Source organism: Callorhinus ursinus, unplaced genomic scaffold, assembly GCF_003265705.2.
Source record: "Callorhinus ursinus isolate GAN/ISIS: 27379988/994484 unplaced genomic scaffold, GSC_fseal_2.0 scaffold27, whole genome shotgun sequence".
Classification (NCBI taxonomy): domain Eukaryota; kingdom Metazoa; phylum Chordata; class Mammalia; order Carnivora; family Otariidae; genus Callorhinus; species Callorhinus ursinus.
Window position 1 is genome coordinate 14,387,714 of NW_027397089.1, and position 15,607 is coordinate 14,403,320.

The following is a 15,607-nucleotide window of genomic DNA, read 5'->3' on the forward strand; positions in this document are numbered from 1 at the left end:
CTCTGCCATTCAAATCACAGCACTTAATAGTGGCTAATCACAGTGAAAGGTCTTGGATCTTTTGAAGTTCATATATTCAGGATTATCCTCATTCTACCCCATTAAACAGGAAACAAGATTTTTTTTTTTACCTACTACAAGACCTCCCTCCCCACCACTCTCCCTACGCAGCCCGTTTTATTAGTTAATATTGGAAAAAACATTCTCAAAAGAGGCCATAGACTTAAGCAGCCACGGGTCCCTCCATTTCTAGTGAGGACTGGATACTTAACTGAACCGTTCTCTTTAGGAGAACTAGCACACTGTACAGGCATTACCAAGCAAATAATGTGAAAAAGTCAGTAAGTTTAGATGATTACTATGTATACACTCAGAAGAAAATAATGAGGTTATTAAGTGGAATAGGTGGGAAAGTTATTCTCAGTTTTGAATACCATAATATATATTTAGCAATTTTCTGTGATTGCAAGCTACCCAAATCAATAGTCAAATAAAATAAACAGATGTCATTTCTGTTTTTATAAAATGGAAGGCAAAAGGAAAATGGATCCATAACCTAAATACAATAGCCAACTTTGAAAAATACACTTGTTTATTTCAACAAGAAACTTAAGAGTTTAGAAAAGTTTGTCACCTATGATTTGTTCATTTGTCCACTGTAGCTTTGTAGTAACAAAAAAATGTTAACATTCTAGAGACAAACCTTCTAGTCTGGTTTAGTGTCTGGAGTCTCTTCTATACCCTAATCAAATCCCAAGAGAAAGGAGGGTACAGCGCAATCTATTTTTTTCTTTCTAGTTCACCCTTGCAGTGGACTCCCTTTCAATGACAGCTGCAGTCAATCCTATTTCTTCATTTAGGACATATTTATTTGCCGGTTGACACTAAGAACCAGGGCCACTGCTAGGCTCTGGAGGTTCTAAGTCAATTCCTGCTCCCTGCATTTGTAAGCCTTACCATCTCGTGTTCTATCCTAAATATTGAGGGTACATTTCATAATCTGGTAATTGGGCACATAAGAGGTGTTACAATAGACTTAAGTACTGAGACACATACTACAAATGGTTTTTGCTATTCACACATACCACTTTGGAGCAGACTAGTTACTTTTATTTCATTATTACCTTTAACATGTCCAAATTTTCTAAAATACCAACACTGCCATATTTTAAATTTTCTTATTTTAGAACAGAATCAAAGGAGCCGTCAAAATGTAATTCTATACAGATTGTATATTCTAAGGCCACATATACTTACCCTCCCTTAACTAAGATAAAACATACATCACACTGAACTCTCACACTGACACCCAAGGGATCCTATCTGTTTATTATTATTGACAAAAACATACAAGCAGAGTTAAAGAACAGTAAAACCTGAATTCCATGAATGCCCAAGATATAAACAAAAGCTATCTAATACACATACAGATTTTCAGTGAAACACTTACGTAATGAGCGTCGTCTTTTGTTCTTTAATTTTCTCCTTTTGTTCATCCCAGCTTTAGAAGGAGATTCTTCTTTGGCCTTTGGCTGGCTAGAAACCTTTGAGGAGTTCTGCTGACTGAAGTGTGTGGGCACATGGCGAGCTAGCCCTCCCTGAGAAGCAAAGCTGGCGTTGCAGCCACCAACAACACACTAAATAAAAATAAAAAAGGCTGTCAGGGATGCCATGTAGGGCACCAAGTATAGTATGAATGAGGGAATATTTTGTCATTTCAGAAGTAAATCGGTAACACTACAGAACTATTCCAGATAGGAATTATGAGAGACTACTACATCCTTTCTTTTTGTAAGTTGCCCAAAACAATACACACTAGGCAGTGGCAGAGCTGGAAAAGAAACTCTATAGTTTCACAACTCTCCAGTTTACTGTGCTTCCCACAATCCACAAGACAAAAATAGTGAGATGTTCTTCCCAGAAAAAATATGGGTTTTCAATTAATCACTCTCCTAAGAGAAACAGTAAGTTGTTTTTATTTATTTTTTTTTTAAGATTTCATTTGTTTATTTGTCGGGGTGGGGGGACGGGGGGGGGGAGAAACAGCCTCCCTGCCAAGCAAGGACCCTGATGCGGGACTCGATCCTGGAACCCTGGGATCATGACCTGAGCCAAAGGCAGAAGCTCAGCCAACTGAGCAACCCAGGTGTCCTAGTAAGTTGTTTTTGGTTTGTTTTTTTTTTAAGATTTTATTTATTCATTTGAGACACAGAGATAGAGAGAGAGAGCATGAGCAGGGGGAGAGGGAGAGGGAGAAGCAGGCTCCCCGCTGAGCCAGGAGCCCGATGTGGGGCTTGATCCCAGGACCGTGGGATCATAACCTGAGCCGAAGGCAGACGCTTAACCATCTGAGCCACCCAGGCACCCCAAAGTTGTTTTTAAATCAAAGAATTAGATATCCTGGGGTGCCTGGGTGGCTCAGCTGGTAATGGCTCATGACCTCATGGGTAGTGGGATCAAGCTCCACATCCGCTCCGCGCTCAGCTTGGGATTCTCTCTCTCCCTCTCTCTCTGCCCCTCCGGCCAAACACATGCTTTCTCTAAAATAAATAAATAAAGCTTAGGAAAAAAAAAAAAAAGAATTAGATATCCTAACAACTACTTAGGACTCTTAGATTTTTAAAATTATTTTTTTATCTTAATGATATATACTACTTCAAGACCTTCGGCAGCCTCCCTACTGTTCTACACTGTTTTAACAGGGAAGATAGACAGTAATACTGATTTTTTTTTTAAGATTTTATTAATTTATTTAAAAAAAAGATTTTTATTTATTTATTTGACAGAGAGAGACACAGTGAGAGAGGGAACACAAGCAGGGGCAGTGGGGGAGGGAGAAGCAGACTCTCCGCCGAGCAGGGAACACGATGTGGGACTCGATCCCAGGACCCCGGAATCATGACCTGAGCCGAAGGCAGACGCTTAACGACTGAGCCACCCAGGCGCCCAATACTGACTTTTAAACTACTAGATCCAGCTGCTCAGAGAAGACTTATGCCCAAGGTTGGTCTTATGCAACTCTCTATAAGTTCCATTAAATAATGCTCTTTAGCCTTCTGCACTTGCCAAATTGAGAAAACAAAAGGTTAACTCTCCAAGTCCCCTGGCAGAGCACTATCCCACAATGAATGCAGAATGTTTGAATATCACTAAAAACATAGTACACAAATTAGCTATAGTACAAGTGTGTGACTTCTAACAAATAAATGTTACTAATTAAAACAAACACCATTTTCAAAATGATCCCCAAACAGCAAAATCCACAGCTGGATTTCTGGTGGCTTTTCTAGTAATAACTCAACCAATTTACTTAGCTTCTGACTTAACAACCAAACTCCAAGCATGCACATCGGTCCTGCTGAATACCAAATAAATCCATCACATTAGTCCTAAGTGGTTCAACTTATATTAGAATTTATCTAGATAATACCACAACAAATCTACGTTTCCAGGCTCCTTCTTTCAATCCAGGCACCTTTACCATTTTAAACTTTAAAAAAAAAACACAGTACAACTCTGTTGGTAGAACTCTGTTGGTAGAGATAGCACCTTTATTCACAAAGTCCCTCTAAATCTACCCAACTTTAAAAAAGCTCATCTTCCTGTGAGGATATCCTGACACTTTACTGCTTACCTAGATACTTATCCCAACTCATCCTTTCTCCAAGCATTCTGAAGGCAACAATATACTTTTACGAATATATATATATATATATATATATATATATATATATATATATCCAGAAGCACCTTACAAATCATAGCTATTTCTAAATATATCTGAAGAACTAAACTACTTAGAGATTCTGATAAAACTGATGCTGGCTGAAATATTTCACAGCAAGCTCCTTATACAGTGCCATTCATAATTATTCTATTTATTTTGATAGACAAGAGACATTTTATGGGCTCTAATGGTACTCAGCATTACTAACAAAAATCTTTGCCCATTCTAAGGTGCACACTAAGAGGCAGAGGAATGAGTCAACGTTTTAGTTCAAATATTTATCTATTCTATGTACTATGTAAGATGCTAAAAGTAGGGGTGCCTGGGTGGCTCAAATGGTTAAGCATCTGCTTTCGGCTGGGGTCGTGATCCCAGGGTCCTGGGATGGAGCCCCACATCGGGCTCTTGGCTCAGCGGGGAGGCTGCTTCTGCCTCTGCCCCTGCTCATGCTATCTCAAATGAATAAAATCTTTAAAAAAAAAAATTCTGCAAGTATAAGAATGAATACTTAAGTTCCCACCCTTAAAGTGCTTACATGTGGTCAGTAAACATATGTAATAACAACTTCAACTACATTCAGGGGTAAAGGACAGAAAGGAGCAATCACCCCTATCCAGTGTTTTAATTTATTTTTTGTTTACTTGAGAGAGAAAGAGAAAGAGAGAGTGCACGAGAGGGGGTAGGATCAGAGGGAGAAGCAGACTCCCCACCGAGCAGGGAGTCCAAGGCGGGACTCGATCCCAGGACTCCAGGATCATGACCTGAGCCGAAGGCAGTCGCTCAACCAACTGAGCCACCCAGGCGCCCCCTATCCAGGGTTTTAAAATTAGTATTTCATTTAATTCTTACAATGACCCTATCAATAGTGTCCTCAGAGAGCCTGCATCAAGAATGTTCAGCCACAGATTGACAATGAAAAGTTTAGCAACTAATGGTTACTGAATTCTCAGAATTTAAAAATTTACTATGTATATGTTGAGTGCCAAGAAATAATTGCTTTAAAAATTTCCATCTCCTATGGGGCACCTGGGTGGCTCAGTCGTTAAGCGTCTACGTTCGGCTCAGGTCATGATCCCAGGGTTCTGGGATCAAGTCCCACATCAGGCTCCCTGCTCCGCAGGAAGCCTGCTTCTCCCTCTCCCACTCCCCCTGCTGTGTTCCTGCTCTCGCTATGTCTCTGTCAAATAAATAAATAAAATCTTTAAAAAAAAAAAAAAACTTCCATCTCCTATAGATTACCAATAGAACACTGTCTACTACAAAATCCACTGGGCAAATGTTGCTAAACACTTTAAGAATACTCTAACCAAGAAACAAAACTTTAATTTTATTTAAATTAATTTTTATTAATTGAGGTGAAATTCACAGAACATACCATTTTTTTTTTAAGATTTTATTTATTTGAGAGAGAGAATGAGATAGAGAGAGAGCATGAGAGGGGGGAGGGTCCGCCTCTCCCTAACCAACTGAGCCACTCAGGCGCCCAAACATACCATTTTAAAGTGTACAATTCAGTGGTCTTTAGTGCATTCACAATGTTGTATAACCACGAGCTAGCTCCACATCCTTGCCAACACTTGTTATTTTCAGTTTATTTTATTAAAATCATCCTAGTATGAAGTAGTAACTCACTGTGGTTTTTATTTGTATTTCCTTAATAACCATTTAATTAAAAAAAAAAGTAATGTCTTTTTACTGTAACAGTTAAGACCAGCCCTTCCACTTTAACTTTCAATTTAATACCTGATACTCAATTTCACTACTGAAAAACTCTTAAGTATATCTGAACAGCTTGGTATTTATTTATTTGACAGAGACAAACAATTGCAAATTTTGCAAAATTTAAATAAAGATGAAATGTTTAGCATCTGAACTGAGAATGCTTAAGTAGAATTACCCTAATGGGTTAGTTTTACACTGTCCAATACATTTTAGGCATTGGACACATATAGTTAGTGAGCACCTGAAATGTGGCTATTCCAAATTGTAAAGAATTTTAAGTATAAAATACACACTGAGGGTACCTGGGTGGCTTGTAGGTTAAGCGTCTGCCTTGGGCTCAGGTCATGATCCCTGGGTCCTGGGATCAACTCCCTGCTCTGCGGGGAGTCTGCTTCTCCTTCTCCCTCTGCCCCTCCCTCTCGCTTATGCCCGCTCGCTCTCTTTCAAAATAAATAAATAAAATCTTAAAAAAATAAAACACACACTGAATTTTGAAGATTTAGTACCCAAAAAAGCAAAAAATTTCATTAACTTTGTATACTGCTAAGATGTTGAAATAATAATGAGTTAAGTCAAAGATACTGCTTAAATTATTTTCATCTATTTCAATTATTTTAATGAAGCACTGGAAAATCTAAAACGATATACTTGGTTCACACATATTTCTATTATACAGTACTGCCACAGAATAAAGTCATACAGTATTTATTTCTCTTACTTTTCAATTTTAGAAAATATCATCCCTGTATTTCCTAACACCTAGTTAAAAACATACATTGTCCTCTGTGGCCCCTGTGTCATGTGATTTAAGGAATACAAATTTGTTGAAAAACTCTGTATTTCAAATTTTAGAATAGCTACTTGACTACAATTAAGGCAGACATGACAGTTCACATCCAAGCCCTCAGGTTTAAATTCAGGACTTTGTGATATAACTCCACCCAGGAATATCCTTAAATATAAGAGTCCCAGTAGGGTAGCCAATTCATTTTGTCCCAGAATCCTTCAATACTTCAACGAACAGGCCCTCATAGCATCTAGAACTGAATAAATATTACAAGTGTATTTTAATCAGCAATGCTTCAATGTTCTGGAAATTAATAATGAGAATTCTAAAAGAAAACAGTTTTGATTTTAACCATTCATCCATCAAGAATCATAAATAAATCTAAACAAGAAAACACAAGAGTACGAGAATTCAGAATAAGTACTTTAAAAAAGAAATAACAGAATTACACACATTTCACTTAAATACAAATTCTTTTACCCGAGAAGAGAAAATAATTTTAAGCATCATCTAATGAATATTCCATTCATTAGGTATGTATCACAGAGAACAAGGGGAGAGACATTTGAGCTACTGCCTCAAATGGCCTTTCATTCCTCTCAACATGAGCATCTCACGGTGCTGAGTGTAATTTTAATGTTCAAATAAGTCATGTTTTAACCAACACATAAAATGACCCCTGAATTCAAGCCACCACTCTGATGTTCTGATTTCAACAATCAGGGAAAAATCTGGTTGTTGGACACCCAATGTTTTAAATGACCTATCTTCCCAAATCCATGAAATACTCATGTTGGCTACTGTTGTGGTCAAGTAGCTGTTCTAAAATGTGAAACATGGAATCGCTGGTTTTGTTTTTTTTCCAAATGTGTTTGAATGTAGTAATAATGAGACTATCTTTGCTAGTACTGTCTTATTCATACCTTCCGAGAAGTGCTATGAAAATCTAGGAGGGGCTACTGAAACACAGAGCAGAAAACATCAGTTTCACAGAAGATAGATTAGTATTTATTAGCAGGTGATCTAAAGAAAAATAAAAATTCCTGATAGAAATGTTGGTTTCTTAGTTGTGACAAATGTACCACAGTACTCTGAGGTAACACCCAGGGAAACAAAGTAGGTGAAGGTATATGGAAACTCTCTGTACTATCTTTTCTTTGCAACTTACTTTCCTGTAAATCTAAAATTTTTCCAAAATAGAAAGCTTTTAAAAATGCCAAGCCGGGGCGCTTGGGTGGCTCAGTAGGTTAAGCATCTGACTTCGGCTCAGGTCATGATCTCAGGGTCTTGGAATGGAGCCCAGCATTGGGCTCCCTGCTCAGCAAGGAGACTGTTTGTCCCTCTGACCCCCCCACTCGTGCTCATGCTCTCTTAAATAAATAAAATCTTAAAAAAAAAAAAAAATTCCAGGCAGAAAGCACAGCCTATACAAAGCCACAATGATGGGGCGCCTGGGTGGCTCAGTTGTTAAGCATCTGCCTTTGGCTCAGGTCATGATCCCAGGGTCCTGGGATCAAGCCCTGCATCCGGCTCCCTGCTCCACGGGAAACCTGCTTCTCCCTCTCCCATTCCCCTTGCTTGTGTTCCCTCTCTCGCTGTGTCTCTTTCTGTCAAATAAATAAATAAAATCTTTAAAAAAAAAATTCTTAAAAAAAAAAAAAAACACAATGAGCGTGATCCACTTGAGACCTACAAGTAGTACATAGTATAGCTACATCATTATAGTAAGGGAATGAATAGAGTTAAGGAGGTAAATAACAGATATGAAGACCCCATTATGCATCATGCTAGGAAATAGGGATTTTAATTTGGAGAGAGTGAGAAGTTACCATCTATTTAAAACTGAGTGACTAGGGGTGCCTGGGTGGCTCAGTTAAGCTTCTGCTTTTGGCTCAAGTCATGATCTCAAGGTCCTGGGATTGAGCCCCACAGCAGACTCTCTGCTTCTCCCTCTCCCTCTGCCGCTTTCCCCACTCTTGTGCACTGGGCTCTCTCTAATAAATAAATAAAATCTTAAAAAAGAAAAAAAAAAAAACATGGGTGACTAATAGAATCACAAAAGATAAACTGGGGGTAAAAAAGTAGGGAGAGGGGCACCTGGGTGGCTCAGTCATTAAGCATCTGCCTTCAGCTTGGGTCATGATCCCAGAGTCCTGGGATAGAGCCCCACATCAGGCTTCCTGCTCCGTGGGAAGCCTGCTTCTCCCCTCTCCCACCCCCCCTGCTTGTGTTCCCTTTCTCGCTGTCAAATAAATAAATAAAATCTTTAAAAAAAAAAAAAAAGAGTAGGGAGAGAATTAGCAGTCATATTCAAAATACACTGAGGGTCAAATTGACAGGATTTGCTAATGCATTTATGGGAGTACAGGAGAAGTTCTTTAAGAGAGGAATCAAGAATGACACAGGGCTCTTAAAGCCAGAGCCCTTGATGATCTTACTATTTACTGAGTCTAGAGTAGAATCATGTCTGAAATGAAAAACCTCACGGTTTTCTACATGTAAATTTCAAAATACTCTATTATACATCCAAGCCAAATATTCCATTCTGGAATCCAAGAGGGAATATTGTTAGGGCTAGAGATAAACATCTGAGAGTAATCAGAATATAAATAATATTTAATAGTATTTAAAACCAAAGGACACCTAGGGTAAGAACTTTAAGAAAAGAGAGCACTCTCCAACATTTAGAAGTCAGGTAGAGCAGAAGCCAGCAAAGGTGACTAGACAGAGCAGCCAGTGAGTTTGGAAATAGGGGTGGGAAGGATGAAGAACAGGCAAGTGTAGCATCAAGGAGGCCTGGAAAAGAAAGTTTACATCAATAAAAACAAGATCCCAAATGCAACATGCACACAGTATACACAGCATAACTCTTTGTCCTTCTATTTTTTTCTCCCTTTTCGAGGACCACTGAACTGGTAGCTGCATTTACCATAGCAATGCTATTTAGTACAAGGTACCCCATAAGAGAAATACCTTGTAGAACAGTGGTTCTTAAGCCTAGGTGCACATCCAAGTCGCCCAATTTTTTTCATTATAGCAAAATGCCTGGCTGCATGCTCCAGATTCTAATTTAATTGGTCACAGATGCAACTCAAGCACAGGATTTGGACATCCAGTGGCAGCACAGTTCACACAGTAAAGGAAAAACTACTTGATTCTTACCAGCTTTCTAAATAATGAGATCACGATCATCCTCCAATGGCGACCAATTAAGTTTTTCTTTTGGAGGAAGAAAGGGAATCATTTTTTGTCTTTTAGAATCATGGTGATCACTGCAGTTATTATTCTTATTTATAGTCAAATATTACCATGTTTGGTCAGTGGGAGCATCCTAAACACTGGCTGCCAAGGCTAGGGAACACCAGAGCTTCAAATACAGACACACAAACATACAAAATGTCGAAGACAAATTAAAGAAAGACAGCACAGGGTATTTAAAGCTTCGTGTTACTACAGAGAATGTCTGTTGAAAATCAAAAGATTCGGGATGCTGGGTGGCTCAATTGGTTAAGTGTCTGCCTTCAGCTCAGTCATGATCCCAGCGTCCTGGGATCAAGTCCCACATCAGGCTCCTTGCTCAACAGGAAGCCTGCTTCTCCCTCTGCCTGCCGCTCCCCCTGCTTGTGCACTAGCAAGCTCTCTCTCTGACAATAAAATCTTAAAAAAAAAATCAAAAGATTCTTACCAAAAAAAAGCTATATATATGAGGTGATGGATGTGTTAATTAATCAGATGGAGAAAATCCTTTCATCACAACTGTATATACATATCAAATCATCATGATGTATAATTTAAATATCTTACAATTTCATTTATCAATTATACCTCAAAAAGCTGGGGGGCCCCCTCAGGCAGTATAATAAATAAATACATACATACATACATACATAAAATTATCAGCATCAACTACTACTATCATAAAGGAATAAGAGAAGGAAATTATTTCATCATCCATCACAGTGATGGTGCAATAACAGTATCTTTCACTACACAACAAATTACCAGAATTAACCTGTATGCACAACTATAAGGATATCATAGTTTAAGTCTGATTTGATAAAATTTCTTTTCTCTTTATCAACAATTTAGGCTAGGATCTTGATTCCAAAACACCTAAAAAGATAGGCTATTTAATGTACCAACCTTGAAAGTAAGTCTGAGTTTTTCAAGCACTACTCCAACACAACAAGAAGTCATTCAAATATGTCGATATTATGAACATAATCAATCATGCTGAGCTATAGTAGACTAGTTGCTGAGGAAAAGTTACAATAAATAAATTAACCCAAGACAAGTAAATAACTGTACTATGTTCAAAGTAAACAAATACTGGAGGAGGGGAGAAATGTGTGTGCAAAGTAAAAGTACATATTAATAAGCTTATCTAATAAAAAGTACAACTATGTAATTTCTAACATATACAAATTTACCAAGACAAACCACTGCCTCATTAGCAATAAAGGAAATCAAAACAATCACTAAACATATTGTATATAACTACTTTTTCTTTTCCTCAGTTAAGTAATATAGATATTTCTAAGCATGGTAGGGTTAAAGTCACTTAGCTATCATAAAGCTTAACACCAGATAACTAACAAGAATCAAAATTAAAATTGAGAAGGGAAAAAAAAGGCCAAGAATAGTTTAAAATATTCCCATACTCTACTACTGTAAACACATGTAATTATTTTCTCTTAAAGATTTTAAGTAATCTCCACACCCAATGTGGAGCTCCAACTTAAAACCCCAAAAGATCAAGAGTCCTACCCCCTCTACCGACTGAGCCAGCCGGGCATCCCAAAACATGTAATGTTTTCCAAACCCTTAATTATGAAAATGTTTCACTAATTTAACAAAATGGAAGCAGCAACTCCCCTTCCCACAAACCCTAAATGTATATATTATGCAGATGTATATATATATATATGATAAAGTGAACATAAGGGTGGGGCAATCTTACCCAGGAATAATCTTTGCACTTTAATTATCAAAGATAAATATTACAAAAACCCTTGGCAAAAAAGCTATTATTTACATTTTAGTAGTATGTTGATTTTACAAAACTAAAATTCATAATGAGCTAACATGATCAATTATTTTCATAGGATACGTATAAAAGCCAATTCCATCAAGTGATCTAGGTAACATCATCTATAATGGAACAAATTGTCATCAGGTACCCCTTAAAGTGATACAGTGAGAATTTTGTTCTATTTTCTCCAAAACCGCATTAACCAAATCTGATCATTACAAAAACACCAAACAAGCCCAAAATGGGAGTATACAAAATAAAAGGTTTCTACTCTTCAAAACTATCAGTGACATAAAAGATAAAAAAAAAAAAGGTTGAGGAAACGTTAAGATTAAAGGAGTCATGAAAACTAAATGCAATGCATGATCCCCAATTGGATTCTAAGCAGAGGAAAAAAAACTACTACAAAGGATATTATTGGGACTTAGTGCAACTTCAATACTAATAGCATCAATGTTAAATTTCTGGGTCTTGATAATTATGCTAAGGTTATGTAAATTAATATCCTTGTTCTTAGGAAATGCACACACTGAAGTATTTAGGGATTCTGTTCCTCTCAACTGTTCTCCAAAAAGTGGGGGCAGGGGGGTAGGCAGGCAGGGAAGGAAGGAGAAAGAGGGAGAGACTGGGGTAGGAAGGTAGACAGATGGAGAGACAAATGATGGATAGATATGAGCAAATGTAGCAAAATGGCAACTGGTAAATCGGGGTTACGGTATATGGCATTTTATACATTAATGTATGACAAAGAAAATGTATGAGAGTTTTCCATCTTCTCTGGAAGCTGAAATTATTTCAAAATTCAGTTTAAAAATTCTGCCTTTCAAAAAAAAAAACACCATAAAAAAAAGTCAAGAAAAACAATGTCAAAATGGGGGAAATTAACTCCTATCACAGCAGGGAAATGATGTTTTTCCTACTTAATAAAGATGAATAGGTTAACAAGATTTCCATTCTAAAAATAACAAAATCGGGGCGCCTGAGTGGCTCAGTCGGTTAGCATCTGACTTGATTTTGGCTCACGTCATGATCCCAGGGTCATGAGATCGAGCCCCGCATCAAACTCCATGCTCAGTATGGGGTCCGCTGGGGATTCTCTCTCTCTCCCTCTGCTCATACTAAATAAATAAATAAATAAAATCTTTTAAAAATAAAAATAGGAAAAATCTATTTCCTGTAAAAATACAGGAAAAAGAGTAATGCAAATATATAAAAATATATTTACATTGTTTTTACACTGCATATATCTACATATATATGTAGAAATATATGGTAGTATCACTACACAGAAACTTCTTGATGGCAGAATAAACAAAAGCCTATGAGAAATGACAAGTCAGACCACGTATCTATTACATGCAGGAAATATGTACATTTAATATTAAGGTTTATATAAATCAGGAAGAAAAACTCCCAATAGAAGGGCAAAGCAACCAAATAATCAATTTAGAGGAAAAAATACCAAGAGCCAGAACATGTAAAGACACTCAAATCTTGCTAGTAATCAAAAAAATGTGCTTGGTAAATTGGCAAAGATAAAATAATGCCAATTATTGTCAATAATTATTGCCAAGCTTCAGGAAGACTGGAGAAACAGCACTATATTATATACACTGCTAGGTGGACTATAAATTGGTATGGTTTTCTGGAGGGGGAATTTAATAATACCTATCAAAAGCAAGTCTATATATGTACTCTTTGAACTAGTGAAATAGCTTCTAGGAATTTATATTAGCTCCCAAAAGCAGTTTATAAAAATATGTTCATTGATTACACTGTTCTTTATAGTGGGGATAACTGGACCAAAAAAGATCCATCAAGAAAGGACTAATTAGGGATGCCTAGGTGGCTCAGTCGGTTAAGCATCTGCCTTCATCTCGGGTCATAATCCCAGGGTCCTGGGATCGAGTCCTGCATCAGGTTCCCTGCAGCAGGGAGCCGGCTTTTCCCTCCCACTCTGCCTGCCACTGCCCTTGCTCATGTGCACTCTCTCTCTCTCTCTGACAAATAAATAAATCTTAAAAAAAAAAAAAAAAAGAAAGAAACAAAGACAGAAAAAAGAAAGGACTAATTAAGAGCACCTGGGTGGCTGTTGGTTAAGCCTCCTACTCTTAATTTCTGCTCAGGGTCATGAGATCAAGTCCCGTGTTGGGCACCATAGTCAGTGGGGAATCTGCTTGAAATTCTCTCTCTCCCTCTCCCCCCACTCTCTTTCAAATAAATAAATCTTTAAAAAAAAAAAAAGGACTGATTTAAATATAATAAACTATCACATAGGAATAGCATACAACCAGGGGTGCCTGGGTGGCTCAGTTGGTTAAGCGTCTGACTTCAGCTCAGATCATGATCCCAGGGTCCTGGGACTAAGCCCCGCATTGGGATCCCTGCTCAGTGTGGGGGGGGCTGCTTCTCCCTCTCCACCTGCCCCTCCCCACCACTCAAGCTCTCTCTCAAATAAATAAAATCTTAAAAAAAAAACAGTATACAACCATTAAAAAGTAATATTCATTGATATGAAACAATGCCCAATACAGAACTGAAGACGTAAGCTACATGTAGGTGCAAAATGATTCAATTTATTTATTTCATACATATCTTAAGAAATCCAGTATGTACTACAGAATAAACAATGGTTTTCTATAGATGTTATAGTACCACTATCTTCCTGAAGGTTTTTAGTATCAAATCTTTAAAATAGTAGCTGGTATTACATTTATAACATTTATTTCCATTTGACAAAGTGGAAGAGCTAGACTCTACTAGGAATTAAGAAAAAACTTTGTTGGCTGTGAAATTTCAAAGTCTGTCATAATCAGGCAACATTAGGTGCTGTACTAAGCCCTTCCTTTCCCTATTCTCCATCCCTTTTCTTTATTCAGACTTCATCTTGAAGAATTAACAACTTTAAATATTTTCAGTAAAGACAGTACACATTTTTAAAAATTCATCATCAAGATGATTTTATCAATTATCCACACCAAAGCACCACTATAAAGCAGCCACATTATTTTTTTAAGGTATGAATAAAACTGAACTCTTAGGTGAATGCTTGAAGCATATTGTAAATATAATGAGAAAGGCCCCAAAATACAATGCAAACTCCGTAGGATAATCAAATTCCAGGGTAAGATATAGTAAAAGATAGTAACAGTAATCGAAACACAGTACACAATACATATATTGCACAGGGGCTATTCTGCATTATAAATTATTGAGAGGCACCAGAGCATGAGTGGTTAAGGACTAAGACCCTGAATTTATACTGCCTCCGAAGTACTCAATCTACCACCAACTAGCCATGACCGTATAAAATATTTAATCTCGGGGCACCTGGGTGGCTCAGTTGGTTAAGCCACTGCCTTCAGCTCAGGTCATGATATTGAGCCCCGCAGTCAGCCTCTCTGTTCAGCAGGGAGCCTGCTTCTCCCTCTCCCTCTGCCTCTGCCTCCAGCTCTAACTACAAGTGCTCTCTCTCCCCCCGTCAAATAAATAAAATCTTTAAAAAAAAAAAAAAAGGGCGCCTGGGTGGCTCAGATGGTTAGGCGTCTGCCTTCGGCTCAGGTCATGATCCCAGAGTCCTGGGATCGAGTCCCGCATCGGGCTCCCTGCTCCTTGGGAGCCTGCTTCTCCTCTGCCTCTCTCTCTCTGTGTCTCTCATGAATAAATAAATAAAATCTTAAAAAAAATTAAAAAATTTAAAAAAAGGAAAAGAAAAGAAAAAATATTTAATCTCTTCTTACCTCAGTCTCCTCATATCTAAAATGAGAGCAAAAGTAATTACTTCAAAGAATATTTTAAGAATTAAATTAGTTAAAATAGGTAATGCAATAAAATATATGGGTAATGTGCAAGGCACAAAATAGCAGTATTAAAGCCTTTGCTAATCATGATTATTTCTGACCCCTACGTTCCCCTTATCCATTACACAACAAATACTGTAACAGTCAATATGAAAAACTTTTTGAAGTCAACTGCTTATACATTTAATTTCTAGATAGTCCAAGCTCACCAAGCTACAGAAATAGTTCTAAAAATATTTCAAACTGTCACAATAAAACATCACATACATATACGAAACATGCTACTCACGGGGCACCTGAGTAGCTCAGTCGGTTAGGTGTCCGACAATTGATTTTGACTCCGGTCCTATCTCAGGATTATGGGATGGAGCCCTACAGAGTGCTCCACACTCAGTGGGGAGAGATGCTTGAGATTCTCTCTCTCCCTTCTCCTCTGCCCCTCCCCCCTACACGCTCTTGCTCTCTCTCAAATAAGTAAATCTTAAAAAAATAAGAAGAAAGAAATGCTACTCCCTAAATAGTCCACTCATTCTTTTATG

The 15,607-nt window shown here is 37.6% G+C and overlaps 1 protein-coding gene across 1 annotated transcript in view; it reads right to left on the reverse strand.

Moving 5' to 3' along the window:
- AEBP2 (AE binding protein 2) overlaps nucleotides 1–15,607 on the reverse strand; it is a 68,797-nt gene that overhangs the window by 15,471 nt on the left and 37,719 nt on the right. The window contains exon 4 of the mRNA XM_025879829.2: nucleotides 1,451–1,637. Coding sequence (XP_025735614.1) covers nucleotides 1,451–1,637 — 187 coding nt within the window. The remainder of the gene's footprint in view (nucleotides 1–1,450; nucleotides 1,638–15,607) is intronic.